The sequence below is a fragment of the Neltuma alba genome, unplaced genomic scaffold, assembly GCF_004799145.2.
Source record: "Neltuma alba isolate B1F8T4 unplaced genomic scaffold, ASM479914v2 tig00005624_pilon, whole genome shotgun sequence".
In the NCBI taxonomy this organism is placed as follows: Eukaryota; Viridiplantae; Streptophyta; class Magnoliopsida; order Fabales; family Fabaceae; genus Neltuma; species Neltuma alba.
Genome location: NW_021634177.1, coordinates 1 through 14,334, shown reverse-complemented (window position 1 = coordinate 14,334; position 14,334 = coordinate 1). Strand labels below are relative to the sequence as shown.

The window sequence follows — 14,334 nt, the reverse complement described above, 5'->3', positions numbered from 1 at the left end:
TATTACTCCTCCGGTCCTTATTATAAGACTCATTTGACTTTTATTTGGTCCTAATTATAAGACCCAATCCATTTTCTCTCTTATATTTATGCATTTTTTCCAAGATAATCCTTCTAATAATGATAGTTTTAGCCAATATACTTAATTAGCAAGGATATTTTAGGAATGACAACACTTATTTATTATAAATAACCAACTTAACTTACTTCCTTAATCTCCTCAAATAAGTCAATGGGTCTTATAATAGGACCGCAGGAGTAATATATTTAGACCAAAGGTAGTACTAAACTATATCAAGTGTGCGTGCAACGAGAGTATCCTCTACACGAAACAGGAAGAGAGATGCAAATCTATCGTAGCATAATCGTGTTCGTCCATTTCAAGACACTCCGCAACTTCCTCCTCAAAACAAGTTTAGAATGTTACATAGGCCAATAGACCGAGGCAGCGAAGTCAAAATCTGGTATGTCAAGTTGCGCCAACTCTGGCAACGTGCTTGACGAAGTTCAAGCTTGATCCTGTGTTAACAGCAAGACCTGAAAGTGCGCGTATAAGATCCAATCCTGGACATCATTTTATTTTTGCAATCTGCTGAGGATGAACCATTAGGAATGTTCTGGAGTTTCCTTTGTTAGAGCCAGTTGTAATGTACTTCGTATAAAAGTTAGTTTGACATTCAATTTGGTTTTAAATATAAGTTCCTAATTCATTTTGTTTTTCACATTTTTTTTTTTCAAAATAGTCTTTATAATAGTTGCGTATGTTAAAGATTTTATCAAATAATAGTTTTAGCTAATATATATGATTAGTAAAGATATTCTTAAAAAAAATAACATATATTTATTATAAATAATTAATTTAAAATTTTTAATCTATTTAAATTAGTTATTTCTACAAACGACCGGAGGTTGTAATATAATAGTATCAACTTGGACCAGTAATTATAATCGGGACTCTGTTTTCTTTGTACTACGTACATTTGCCTGCCTTGCCTTTTCACATCTCGAAATTGGAGAGTTTACCTGCTGCTAAAGCATACAATATCACTCAAAATATCGTTGCTTTTGTACTTTTCAGTATGAGCCCATGATCAGAGCTCGCTTTGCGCCCGCAATGCCGTAAATCTCCATTATAGGGGAATGAATGCCCACGAGGCGTTATTTTATAGTCATTGACCATGCTGGTATAATCACAGTACATTGAGAATAAGGCTGCGAGATTGTAGATGAGAAGGCCAATATATGTACAACACACACACACACTTTTATTTTGTCGGACGCGTTAATTACATTATCGTTTTCATTTATATTGTCGGCGACAAGAGGAAGAAGCCATATTGGTGGAGCCATGTCGTTTTCATTGATGAACACAGCCAAAAGCAAATTAGCTCGGGGGGATATGTGCTTGAACTGGACATTTTACCTGTCGACAAAATTTCTCCATCTTTTTCTTGGTGTCATCAGCTGGAATGTTTTGCTTACTTATTACAGAATGCTCGCCATGTCCATGCATCGACCTGATATGCATGGTGATTGGGTTGATTATCTTCCAACGTAAATATAGAATTATATGTAGTAGTTAAGCATGTTAATGATTTAAAATATGGTACTCTGGTAGCTAGGAAATATGATGAGTATATATATCACGATGGATGGAGACCGTACGTAGTAAATATAAATTCCTCTTTCGATTGTCATCATAATCGCTTCTATATAATGATTAAGCAGCTAGTGGACAGAAATGACTGGTTATTAGTCTTGACCATTGACTATCTTCCAATAATAGCACAACTTATAAAAAGCAAATTAAAAAGAATGCTAGATACATGTGTATCTTTCCAATCATGACCACTGATTTTTTTTCTTCGCTAAACTTCTGAGAAAATGAGTCAATTAAAATGATCTCAAAAGGAATCTGAAACTGAAACTCCAATTAAAAAAATAGTAACTTTAGTATGTAATTTACTCATCTGATCCTAAAATGTAAAACCCTTATACACACTAGTATAAAGGTTTTACATTTAGGACTGGAGGAGTAATTTATTCTGATCTAACAAGAGGATTTTGCTATCATCAACAAGAGTCTGACATATATCTTGACATCTCATATTATATCTAGGTTATCGGAAATGGCACTGTTTTCTATAAATCTTATATTTTATATAGAGTGCAATTTGTGTGCCGATAAAGGTTAGTTTAATTAATAAGGAGTCGACTTATAACTCATAATCTCATAATATAAAATGATATGAACAATTATTCCGCACTTTTAATTTCTAATTAAACAACGGGAAATAGTTAGAGCAAAAAAGATTAAACAGCCATCCTATGGGCTCATTTGGATTGGAGATTATAAGTATTTATTAATACATTTTATGTAATTCAAGATAATTTTTTTTTTACATATTTTTTTTGTAATCTATAAATCATAATTAAAAAACTACTTATATACTATTTCAAATAAGTCTTATATCTTTTCTCACTATAAAAAAAAAACTAAAGGACAAAGAAACAATTATTTTATAAAAAAAAAGACACAGAAGAAAAATCAGTGTACAGCACAGTTGCAAAGTTCCATGTTGGATCCAAGTCCATAAAAAGGCACAGATCGGTCCTCAAAGACTCAACTGCATCGAAAGAGAAGCACATGATCCCATAATGGAAGAAAGAGCAACCATCTTAGCAGCAATCTCCACCCTCCCTCCTTCCCAACTCTCCCACCTCTCCCTCTCCCTCCTCTCAGCCACTCACCTCCACCGCCTTCGCCTCTCCTCCGTCCTCTCCTCCCCTTCTCTCTTCTCCGCCACCCTCCGCCACCTACACTCTATCTCCCTCCCCGAAAAGTACCTCCTCATCGCTCGCCACCTCCTCTTCTCTCTCCACCGGATCACCACCCACTTCCTCTCCGACCTCACCATCCCATCTCCGCCTTCGCCGCCTATGTCCACCGCCATTCGACAGAGAGACCTGAACGCCGTCCTCCTCCTCCTCTTTTTCTGCGAGACCCACCAACACAACCCCACAGTCCTGGAGGAGAATTATTCGGATTGGAGGCTCAGCTTATGTAATATTTTCTCTGATAAGTTGCTGACAGCTGCTTATTCTCCCGTTGGGGCGAGTACTTGGACGGCTCTGGCTCCTTACGTTGATATGGTGAGTCGGAGCTGGAGACTTGTGAAGATAAGTTGCGGCGGGGGGAAGAAGGGGGCGTCGCCGGAGACGATGGCGGGACTTCCGGGCGTAGAAGTGAAGGAAGGCGGAAGGGAGTGTGTAATATGTAAAGAGGAGATGAAGGTGGGGAAGGACGTGTGCGAATTACCATGCGAGCATGGGTTTCATTGGATGTGTATATTGCCGTGGCTGAAGAACAACGACACGTGTCCTTGCTGTCGCTACCGATTGCCGTCCGATGATGTCTTCGGCGAGATCCAACGGTTAATGGATATGTTGATTAAATTGAGCGGGCGGCAAAGCCTGGTTTAGTCATGAGTGCGTCCAACCTTCACACCATACGTGCACAAGTCCATACGAGGAAGACTGAATGATGTGGACACGGTCAATGTGAAAAGCTTTTTTTCCCCTATTTTGTTGTTAGCCAGAGTATCCTCCTACTTAAACGGTAAGAAACTAATCTGTCAGAGTACTGTCAAGCACCGTGATGACAACTCCTCTTAACAATTTTTTTTTTCATACACACCATCCTAAAGATCAAACTCAGAATATGATATTTAAAATGTTTAAATGCTTTTTATTTGGACTAATACTTTTTTTTTCCCCCTCCTTTTTCATAAATTCGTTATATTTATCACGAGTATTGGCAAGAGGCGTCCAACTTAGGTTGATGAGTAGGCTAGGTCCAGGCCCAGGTTTAATGTGGATCTGTGTCTAAGTAGGTCTAACAATATTTAAGCCCTCACTTAATAATTATCTACGGATCTAGCAGTCTTTGGGCCCATAATTTCATGAAACATGTATTCTATCCCTCGTCCATGTATCTATCAAGTATCAGTGACATAATTTAAATCCAACATTTATGGGGGAAAAAAATTATCTGTGAGTAGAGAATGATATAAAATAGGAATAATTTGGACCCTCCCTAAAAACGGAGGTCCACAATGAAATTTCAAAGATATGGTAGTAGGACCATCACCGGGTCGGGGCGCCAGGAAGAAGAGCATGAAATAAGGGCGCATGAGAAGGTGGGCATCTAATGATTCCGTTTGCGTCCCGAGAAGAGGATGACACCTGTCAAAACGCCATCAACTGACGTGCCAATTAAAGGGCCGCTATCTACTGCTCTGTTCTAATTATATGACTATAAATGAAATTTTATAATTAAAATTAAAAGTAATATTTGCCAACACGTGGAGCGCTCCAAAAGCTGGGAGCGGCTAACTATTTACAGCATTTTATAATCGCCTTGTTGTTGAAGTAATTATGGAGTGTATGAATTAGACGTTGAAGCCGTTAATTACATCACAAATCATAAAAACGGGGACCATGCTTAAAGCTTCTGAATAAGCAGCTATTACTAAATCAGTGACCACTCCTTTTGCTTTGAGTGCACTTCAATCCCTGTTCCCTCTCCCTCCTACTATCCGGACATGAACCCAGTTTAACCCATCATTCCATGTTTTCGTTGAAACATGTTTGAATTGCCCTGTGAATAAAATCACAGGAGTATGCAAAATAAATACTCGATCTAATCGATTATTATTTTATGCAGTTGATAATGATACACTCTTCTAATTCTTAATGTAAGACTTAATTAGCTAATTTAAGTAAATTAATGATGTCAGTTAAATTAGCTAATGTCATGTTTTTTTTTCCTAAAATACTATGATCATTTTTTTTAATTTCCTTTCTCTATTTCTTACATGATTATTGCTGAGAGACTATCGATAGAGTTAGTTTAAAAAAATTGATAAACATAGAAAATAAATTTTGCATATAAAACCAATATCAGCTTTCAAATTAGACACCATATTATTGACCAGAGGAGTAGAGAGTCGGGTTTTATCGGTTGTTTATGAGTAACGGAGATAAACGGGAGGTGATTAAATGATTAGCAAATAAAAGCCAAATCCTTTCCATCGACAGTTATGAACGAAGAAATAAACAGGCATTCAGTATGCATGCTTCTTTGAATAATAATTGCTGGATGGGATGTGAATAGAGATAGAGAGTTAAAATTATTAAACTCAAAACTCATTTGAATTGGATTTTTCTCATTTTGAAAATTCTCACATGGCAGTTTTTAATTAAAGTCCACATGAAGTTCCTTCCAATTTTCCACTGTGATGGGTAACTTAACGGGTTGAAAACAAGTACTCTAGCAATCTGTCCATATATTCAAAAATACAGTCTTAGAAGACATAACAAATCGGTAAATAAAATTTTAAAAAAATTGCTTTTCACAACATAACCTTAAAGATATAGTCTTCTGGTCCTTAATATAAAACCTAATTATGGAATTAATTTTAGTCCTAAATATAAGACATATTCTTATATCTATCAATTTTTCTCAAATCACCCATATTGATACTTCCTCAACAATAATCAAGTATGGGAGGGAGGGAGGATATAATGAAAATGATTAAAGTATTTTAAGAAAAACATGTTATATTTACTCCTCCGGTCCTTAATATAGGACCCAATTCTTGAATTGATTTTGGTCCTAAATATAAGACCCATTTCTCATATTTATTAATTTTCTCTAAATTACCCATATGGATATTCCCTCAATCATAATCAAGTAGAAGAGGGAGAGGGGGTATTAAGAAAGATGATTACGGTGTTTTAAGAAAAATGTGTCACTTTTCTTATAATTAACTAACTTACCTAACTTTCTTAGTCTAATCAAATTAGTTAAATGGGTTTTATATTAAGGATCAGATGAGTATTATAGTTAACTGATTTACCTAGCTTCTTTAATCTAATCAAATTAGTTAAATATGTCTTATATTAAAGATCAAAAGAGTATTATTTTGACAATGTCATTGTTAATACCCAAGCAATCCTCATACGCGTTCGAAGAATGAGACGACACCTGGGTAACTTGGGATTTATTGGCCTTTACGCCTTCTAAAGAAACAACAATTGCTTTACGCAAACTCTTGGCCCTTGGGTTTTTGGATTTATATTTATAATTAATATAATTATTTAAAAAAACATTCAAGGGAGTATGGCTTTTGTAAGCTTTGTGTTTTCGTCAAACTTTATTGAGTTGAAAGGATGTTTAAAATGGAAATTAATACACTATACTCAACAAAAGATCTGTAGAGAGAAGTAACAATAATCATGACCAACAAATTAAGATGCAAACAATGCGGCCTTCGGTGGGTACAAAACGTTATCATTGGTTTGATTTGATGCGCAAAAGAGCAAATAAAATAATTATAAAATTTTCTATAAAAATTAGTGTTGTGTTTCTATTTTAAAAATAATCAAAAGATATTCTTTTAAATTTAGATAAATATGAAAAATGTAAGAACTAGGCCAATATATATATGCTACTTCTAATTCTTAATATAAGAGTTAATTAGAAGTTTAATTTGATTCTAAATATAAGATCTCAATCTACTTTATATCTCATATTTATTTATTTATTTTCAAAGTAATCCTTATAGTAGTTGTATATGTTAAATGTTTAATCTACTTTTAGCCAATATATGATTAGTAAAGGTATTTTAGAAAAGACAACACTTAATTATTATTATTATTATAAATAACTAACTCAACAAAATTTTTTTAATTTACTCAAGTTAATCAACTACTTATTATATTAAGTATCAGAGATAGTATTATGCAGACTATCTTTGATGATCGATGTTAGAAACTTTTATGTTCTTAAATATGAGGCCCCCCCGAAAAAAAAAAAGGTCCTTACTAATCGTGCTGTAAATAAATATTCACTCCGTTTCATTGTATTCGTCCTTTGAAAGTTAATTATAAAGAGTGAGGAATGCAATAAATATATAAAAATATGATATACTATTATGAAGCCTGCTTCTCATTTTATTTCGAACAGTGTTTAATTAATACCCAAAAACCATTATTGTACTCCCAGGATAAAACAGAAAAAATAACATTAAATTTTGCATTCAAATTGAGAAATAAAGGCTCATGTGAAACAAATTTTTTATTCTAGCCACCTAGTCAGAATTAAGGAAAGATTTTTAAGCGTAAATTTATGATTTTTACCCATATTTAAATGAAATTTTTTAAAATTTGCTTTCCCATTCTGCCTAATAATTAATGACTTTAAATAAAAATAATGTTAAATAATATAATTAATACCTTATCAAATCAAGAAGTGTTCTGCATAACGTAGTTATTATGAGCTCAGTGTATACCTTATTAAAAATACCATGTCTTACTTCTCTGCCTTCGTTTCAACACACAAACTTCAGTAAATAATGCACAATAAGGGGGGGGGGGGAACTCGAGATGATTATTACTGTGCAAATAGAAAAGCTGCGTCAGATTCTAGTAGAAGTTGTCGGGATGTGGATATTTATAACTCTCACCCTCGCTCTGACGCTCACACACTTCAAAATCACCTGCTATTTTCCTGTGAGTATTATTCCAAGTTCTCCTTCGGTTTTCAAATTCCCAAAGATAGCGTCTTTTCTTTCTTTCATTTAATTTGAACGCGGGCTCTCCAAATTAGACTAACGAGAATTCACATTTCTGGGTCTGAAGTCTGAATTGATCCGAGCGAACCCACTCACAACATTTGCGTGCGAAGCCCAAAGATGAGCCCTTGCTGCGACCGAAGCACGGAGAATCAGCTCACCCTAGCTAATGCCGACAAGGAGGATCCAAAATCGAGGTGGCTTTTTCTTAATATATATTTTGTTTCTTCTTCTCTCGTTCTGCATTGTGAAATCTGAAATGGGTTGTCCATGAAGATGGAATCACATTGTTGCATGGGTTATTTCAGGGGCAAGAAAATGGAGAGAGATGAGGGTTTGAACACCGTGGTGCGGTGCCTGAGAGGAAGATTGCTCGCTGAAAGGCAAGCCTCTAGAGTTGCTAATGAGGAAGCAGAGTCTATGGGCAACAAGGTGCTCTGTCACTTTCGGTGAAATTTTTAATCGATTGTGTTTCATGAGTCACATTGTGAAGCTTTTAGCCTGGCAAAACTTTATTCCATGTCTTTATTTCTATATCCTTAAAAAATGAAAATTTCTTGGTGGGGTTTTTGGGTGCTGCACAGTTGGTGGAGCTGGAAAAGAAACTCAGAGATGAGATCGAATTAAGAGAGAAAGCGGAGAAAAGGCTCAAAAAGCTGAAAAAGAAGCTTCAGTCCCTCAAGTTATTCTCTATATCAGAAGAATCAGTGCAATTATCTTCGCCGGAGAAATCTGAAAGTTCTTGTTGGAGATCGCCTGCAAGTAGCTCTGCTTCTAGAGACTCAGAGGCGAGTGGAACCAAGACTCGTACAACAGACTCATATTGGTTGGAGAACGCAATGCACAGTGTTTCAGAACCCTCAGCCTCCATGACACATGGCTATGATGACTCTCAGGGTTCTGATAACTCCACTAGTAATTCAAATTCAGATTGTTCTTCCCCCAAGAACTCAATTTCTCAGGATTTGAAGCATGATGAAAGCAGGTATCCGATTTCAACATGTAGAGTCATAGCACTTACTGAAACAATCTTATCTCCTAACTGCTATTCTTTAAGCTGGCTGATTCTTTTTCCCTGTCCTGTATTCAAGTTCGACCTCAAGATCATCTTCAAAAGATTCCAGTTCTCAAGATTTGAAGAACGACGAATGCAGGTGTGTTGTATTTGATACATGGGGAGAGAGTTACTTGTTCTGAGCAGTTTGTGTCTGTGAAGCCAGGTTTCAAATTTTGATACTGGGATTTTGCTTCAGGCTGTCAGGATTAAGCTCAAAATCCTCAGTGACCGAGTACGAGGATGATGACAGAGATTTCATCGACAACTCTCTGGCACTAGTTCCAGTGAACTTTCCAATAACAAACACAGAGGCAAGAAAAGTAAAGCCAGTTCATGAAAGTGTGGTTGAAGCTCTAGATGCATTAAGGCACGCGAGGGAAAAGCTACTATGCTCAATGGGAACAAGGCACATGATTCAAGTTGGCCCTACCTAAGTTATCACACTGATATCTTAATTATTATAGTAATTATGCTGAGCTTATTTTTCTAGTCACGTTGATGTATGATGGAAAATGAGATTAGTTAGCCCTGGAATTGGAGCAAGAAAGAGTAAAGTTGATACGATGACTGGCCTTAGCTGGAAGGTAAAGTTTCTTTTGGGTGTGTCACTTGTCACACATGTCATGTGATGTAGGGATTTGCTGTCAGGCTGAGGTTTGAGCTAAGGGGGGGGGGGTTCCGATCATTCTGTTGACAGTAAAAGGGTCTGAGTTGTGGAATGAGGTCCCTTGATTCTCGTGACTTTCGCAACCATTATGATTTTTTTTTTCTTTCGAGTTTCATGGCGAGTTTAGGTTGGATCTTGTTATCTCACAAGGGCAGGCCTGATCTGTGACTTGATCTATCTGCTGTATCAGTATCACCTGGGTGTCTTATCAAAGGACAACTATGTTACTAATTTGAAGTCAGAATAATTGATAGACATGTAGGAGCAAGAATGAACGTTATTGACAAGTCAAGATAATGGACAATCATCCCTAATTATCCGCTAATTTTTTTTCTTTTGGCAGTCAAAAAGAGTGTGCCCTGTTCTTTTTCATCGTTGAAAGTAAAAGATCAGAGAGTCCATCTTTCTGGTCTACATTCGGCAAGTTGAGACTTGAAAGAAGCTTCTCCGTTTTACGCATTTCAGGCCCGCACAATAATAGTTCTCCCTCTAACAGTGAAGCCTTATCCCCCACCCACCAAAAGAAAAAAAAACTTGAATTCTTTCATGAACCAACAGACACTACAACATTTGGTATTGATTTTTGAATGACTGATAATGCTAGGAAAACAGTTTAATATAAAATATAAAATCGTATCTAATCAGGTTTCAACTCTTAAATGATTGATCAAAAGCTCCCCAGTCTCACAAGCAGGAGTATATGTTTATTATTAAACACTTAAACCACTCTATTTTATGTATCCGAAAGCGTCATCTCTGATTCAACTATACATGCAGCCCATTTATTATGAATGCAATTTCATATATATATGGTCAAAAGAGGAGAGAGAAGGTGATGAAACTGAATCTGCAACAAAACGCCTTAACTTGATCGAATTGTAGTTCAATTTTAGTACGTGTGTGTTAAGTGAGGTGGAGTTGTATGGGAGGGTCGCCTCATGGCAAGACAACAGAGCCAAACAATTCCCTAAACAAATGCTAGAAAAACGGCAACATAATTCAGAAATCAATGAGAGAAAACCAAGTTTGCAACGTTGGAAAAGGAATCACAAAACCATGTTGCTGTCTTAATATTACAGAATTCACGAATTATTGCAAGTTCCAAGAAGGTGTGTGGATACGTGTACCACATGTTTTTGTGTCTGCACAGCCTCAAATTTTTTTCTCTCCCTCGTGACCCTTCGCCATCAGAAAGCTCCACTTTATTACACCAGCCACAGCACAAAACTATTCACGACATAGCAGCTCCCAATTCCAACTCCTAAACAAACCTTAAAAAATTTCAAATTCAAGCTTCGAACAAAACAATTAAGTAATATGGCCAGATTGGTGAGTCATTTTGCGTGTTCCTGCCAGATCCATCTTCTTTCATATAACTACAGTATTACCGTACAGGGGTTGGGATTTCCATGGCGTTTCTAAATTACTACTACTTTGCTATTGCTTTGTTTCATTTTAGGGGTTTTCATATTCTTGTTAATTTTTGTAAGGTGCAAAAGTGAAAAACAAAAACGTGAGTAATGCTTTGACTTTAAAATCTATCAGGCCCCTACATTTGTTTCCACAAAACAGTTAGGTGATTATGAATCAAGAAAGTGAAATAACAAGGAAAATAAGCCGGCCACAGTAACATTGAAATTTTATAATATACTTTAATGTAGATATTTACATAAAATATATTTATTATTATTTCGACAAGAATCAAGCCTACATTGAAGTTCTTCTCAATAATTAAAGCTGATACGAGGAGAAATCTGAATAGAACTTGTATTGCTATAAGATGAATAGCATATGTAGCGACGATAAGAGGGCGTGAAAACGTGCCTGTCACGAACTGTGAAAATAGTAAAAGTTACGAATGATCACGAAAGATAAACCAAGAAAAATATGATGCAAACCCAGAAAAGAGTTCCCTAAAACAAAGGATGACAGCTTTAAAAGGTGATGGAACTGAAAGTCTCAGCCAAGGGAATGGAAGACTCGCAGAAACCCACTTGGCCACACGAGCATCGAAATCATTCACAAGGGAGACAAATAAATGGACAAGAATAACAATGTCAGACTCTCTACTTCAAATCTCTCTCCATTTCCTCTTCTTGGATCTCTCTTTCTGACACTTCTCTGAAGACGAACATCATCTGCCAAGAACCCCCACACACTTCTCCTATCCCATTGCTCCCTTTCATCCCTTAGATCTTCGACCATCTCTGCCATATTGAGTCTTCGTCTTCTCTTCCAGCTAGCTCCGTTCTCCACATACCCCACACCTCTTACCCACTGAACCCATTCAGCTCAGGTTCAAGGCACACACGACAGAGTATCACCACTCCATATCGATATTCTCTGTACTTACATGCTAACTTTGTGAATCTCAGTTACTTCAGTCCATACCCATTTGTTCCTTTTCTGATGGGTATATAGCTTTATGATCTGAGGTCGTGTCCGTAGGTGATAAATGCCAAGGAGAGAACAGATAAATTTTTCTTAGATTGACGAATTGCCTGAAGAAATGGTCAAGTCATGCTGGAAACCATCTGTGGAAGGTGAAGATGGAGAAGGGAGTGGGAAGGTTGATGGATTGCTATGGCACAAGGATTTAGGCAATCATCTGTATGGGGATTTCTCAATGGCCGTAGTTCAGGCCAATAGTTCATTGGAGGATCGAAGTCAGCTCGAATCTGGACCCTTCACTTGCAATAATGATAATATGGGTCCTCAAGGCACCGTCATAGGTGTCTACGACGGTCATGGTGGCTACGAGGCCTCCCAGTTCGTCACCGACAATCTCTTCTCTAATCTCAAGAGTATGCTCTCATCTTCATTATCAGACCTATTTGGTTGTTTTTTTTTTTAAAAAAATATTTCTAATTAGCACTAATTTTGCTGTTTGATCCAGGACTTGCAGGCGAAGAAGGAGGCATGGCAGAGAGTGTTATAAAGAAGGCGTATCGAGCAACAGACGAAGGATTTCTGTCTATGGTGAAGAGAAAGTGGATGAGCAAGCCAGAGATTGCTTCCACAGGGACGTGTTGCTTAGTGGGGATAATCTGTAATGGGATGATATATATAGCAAATTCTGGAGACTCCCGAGCGGTGCTGGGAAGAATGGAGAGGGCAACGAAAGGTAGTAGCTATTCAACTATCCGCAGAACACAACGTTAACATAGAAACAGTAAGAGATGAAGTTCGATCAAAGCACCCCTTTGATTCACAAATTGTGGTCCTGAAACATCAAGTTTGGCGCGTCAAAGGCCTCATTCAGGTACGCCAAGAAAACAATATCGACAACACAGAACAAAACAGTGCTCAAATCCCATGTTTAAATACAAGTTATGTTTTTGCAGGTTTCGAGATCCATAGGTGATGCATATCTGAAAAAGGCAGAATTTAACAGAGAGCCTCTGCCATTGAGGTTTAGATTGGCGGAATCCTTCTTCAAGCCTATTCTCAGCTGTGAGCCGTCAATAGCAACGCAGAAACTCCATCCTGACGATCACTTTCTCATATTTGCTTCGGACGGTTTGTGGGAGCACCTTAGCAACCAAGAAGCCGTTAACATGGTCAATAATAACCCACGTAATGTAAGCTTCCAAATGTACTGGGTCATGTTTTTATGTGTGTGTTTATTTCAGAGTTTTGTGTTCGGAATGAACAGTGAGAGGCGTGTTTATGGAACAGGGAATAGCGAGGAGGCTGGTAAAGGCAGCCATGAAAGAGGCAGCAAAGAAGAGGGAAATGAAACTGGCAGACCTGGAAAAGATCGAAGCAGGTGCGAGGAGGCACTTCCACGATGACATAACAGTAGTGGTTGTGTTTCTAAACCCAAAACTCACTGATAATAACTCTCCATGGGGCTCTCCTCTTTCAATCAAAGCAGGCTGGCCTGCCAATCCATAGTCCAAAAGCTTCCCTCGAATCCCTCTTTGAGAATTGTTGTACAAAGCAGATATATAGATCGTTTCCTTTCGCATCGCACTCCCATAATTGCAGCATCTCATTCAAGCTAAGCTACCTAAGGGGACTTAGTGTTGATCGGTGATCATACTTATATAATAACAATTTTAGCCTATTTGTGTCTGCAGATCCTAAATGAAGCAAATACCAGTGCACCCTAGCGAATTTTAAATGCATCTTTATATAGGCATGGGACACGGATATCAGGAAATATTAAACACTGGTCACGCGCGCACGTTAAATACTACCCATGAAGTGCATGATTGGAGTAGATTTTGCACTCCCCACTCTCACTTGCGATATCAAATCAATAATGCCATTCATAGGCCATGAACAATGCGACTAATTTCATACTTCACATAGAAAATGCGTCTAATTTTACCCCCTTTCTCTTCTTTTCGTTTTAAACATTCATTGCAGAGTTCAGACGCAGATGTCAAAATCTGGTCTTGATGCGTGTAAAAAGAACTACAGTTTGAGTCGCTTGTTAATGTATTTCTTTGGCTTGGCTCAAGTGGAATTGAGTTGACGTAAATAAAAAAAATATAATTAATCTAAAACAATATTTACATCAATTTTTTATCATTCTGTTAAATTTTTTAATCATACATGATCATACGTCCTATTTTTAAAATATTAACATTTAGTGACAAATCCACATGAAACAAAGAGAGACAGAGGCGATGGCGTTATAAATCATGTGTGATAAAAAATTTCACATAATAGATATAAAAAACTCAAGTTTTTTTTTCTTTAATTTAATACTTTGATAGTCACATTAATTCAAGAGTATACCATCAAAATATGTTCACCTAAAAATTGATAAAACTTGACTAATATATTTAAGGCCAAAATATACAAAAGCTCCCTGAACTTTTAACCAGTTGCGCATTACCTCCTTGATCTTTAAAAGTCTAAATCAAGGATCCTAACATTTCATGTTTTGATCATAAATTTTCTTGCGGTTAAAATTACCATTCACCTTGACGGTTCAACCATGTCACTATTTTTTATATATTT

General features: G+C 36.9%; 3 protein-coding genes across 3 annotated transcripts; all 3 read left to right on the top strand.

The window, feature by feature from the left end:
* Nucleotides 1-2,657: 2,657 nt before the first annotated feature.
* On the top strand, nucleotides 2,658-3,517 carry LOC114748157 (E3 ubiquitin-protein ligase SGR9, amyloplastic-like). The gene has a single exon (XM_028936507.1). The coding sequence runs from the start codon at nucleotides 2,658-2,660 to the stop codon at nucleotides 3,480-3,482; it is 825 nt and encodes a 274-aa protein (XP_028792340.1). The 3' UTR covers nucleotides 3,483-3,517.
* Nucleotides 3,518-7,668: 4,151 nt separating this feature from the next.
* LOC114748167 (uncharacterized) lies at nucleotides 7,669-9,478 on the top strand. Its single transcript, XM_028936520.1, has 5 exons — nucleotides 7,669-7,833; nucleotides 7,945-8,068; nucleotides 8,221-8,621; nucleotides 8,728-8,790; nucleotides 8,890-9,478. The coding sequence occupies exons 1-5, from the start codon at nucleotides 7,757-7,759 to the stop codon at nucleotides 9,125-9,127; spliced, it is 903 nt and encodes a 300-aa protein (XP_028792353.1). The 5' UTR covers nucleotides 7,669-7,756; the 3' UTR covers nucleotides 9,128-9,478.
* A 2,147-nt stretch (nucleotides 9,479-11,625) lies between these two features.
* Nucleotides 11,626-13,427, top strand: LOC114748166 (probable protein phosphatase 2C 38). The gene is given in 5 exon segments (XM_028936519.1): nucleotides 11,626-12,164; nucleotides 12,257-12,480; nucleotides 12,482-12,622; nucleotides 12,705-12,941; nucleotides 13,039-13,427. Coding segments are annotated over 5 exon segments (1,116 nt in total). The 5' UTR covers nucleotides 11,626-11,869; the 3' UTR covers nucleotides 13,258-13,427.
* The last annotated feature ends 907 nt before the right edge of the window (nucleotides 13,428-14,334 follow it).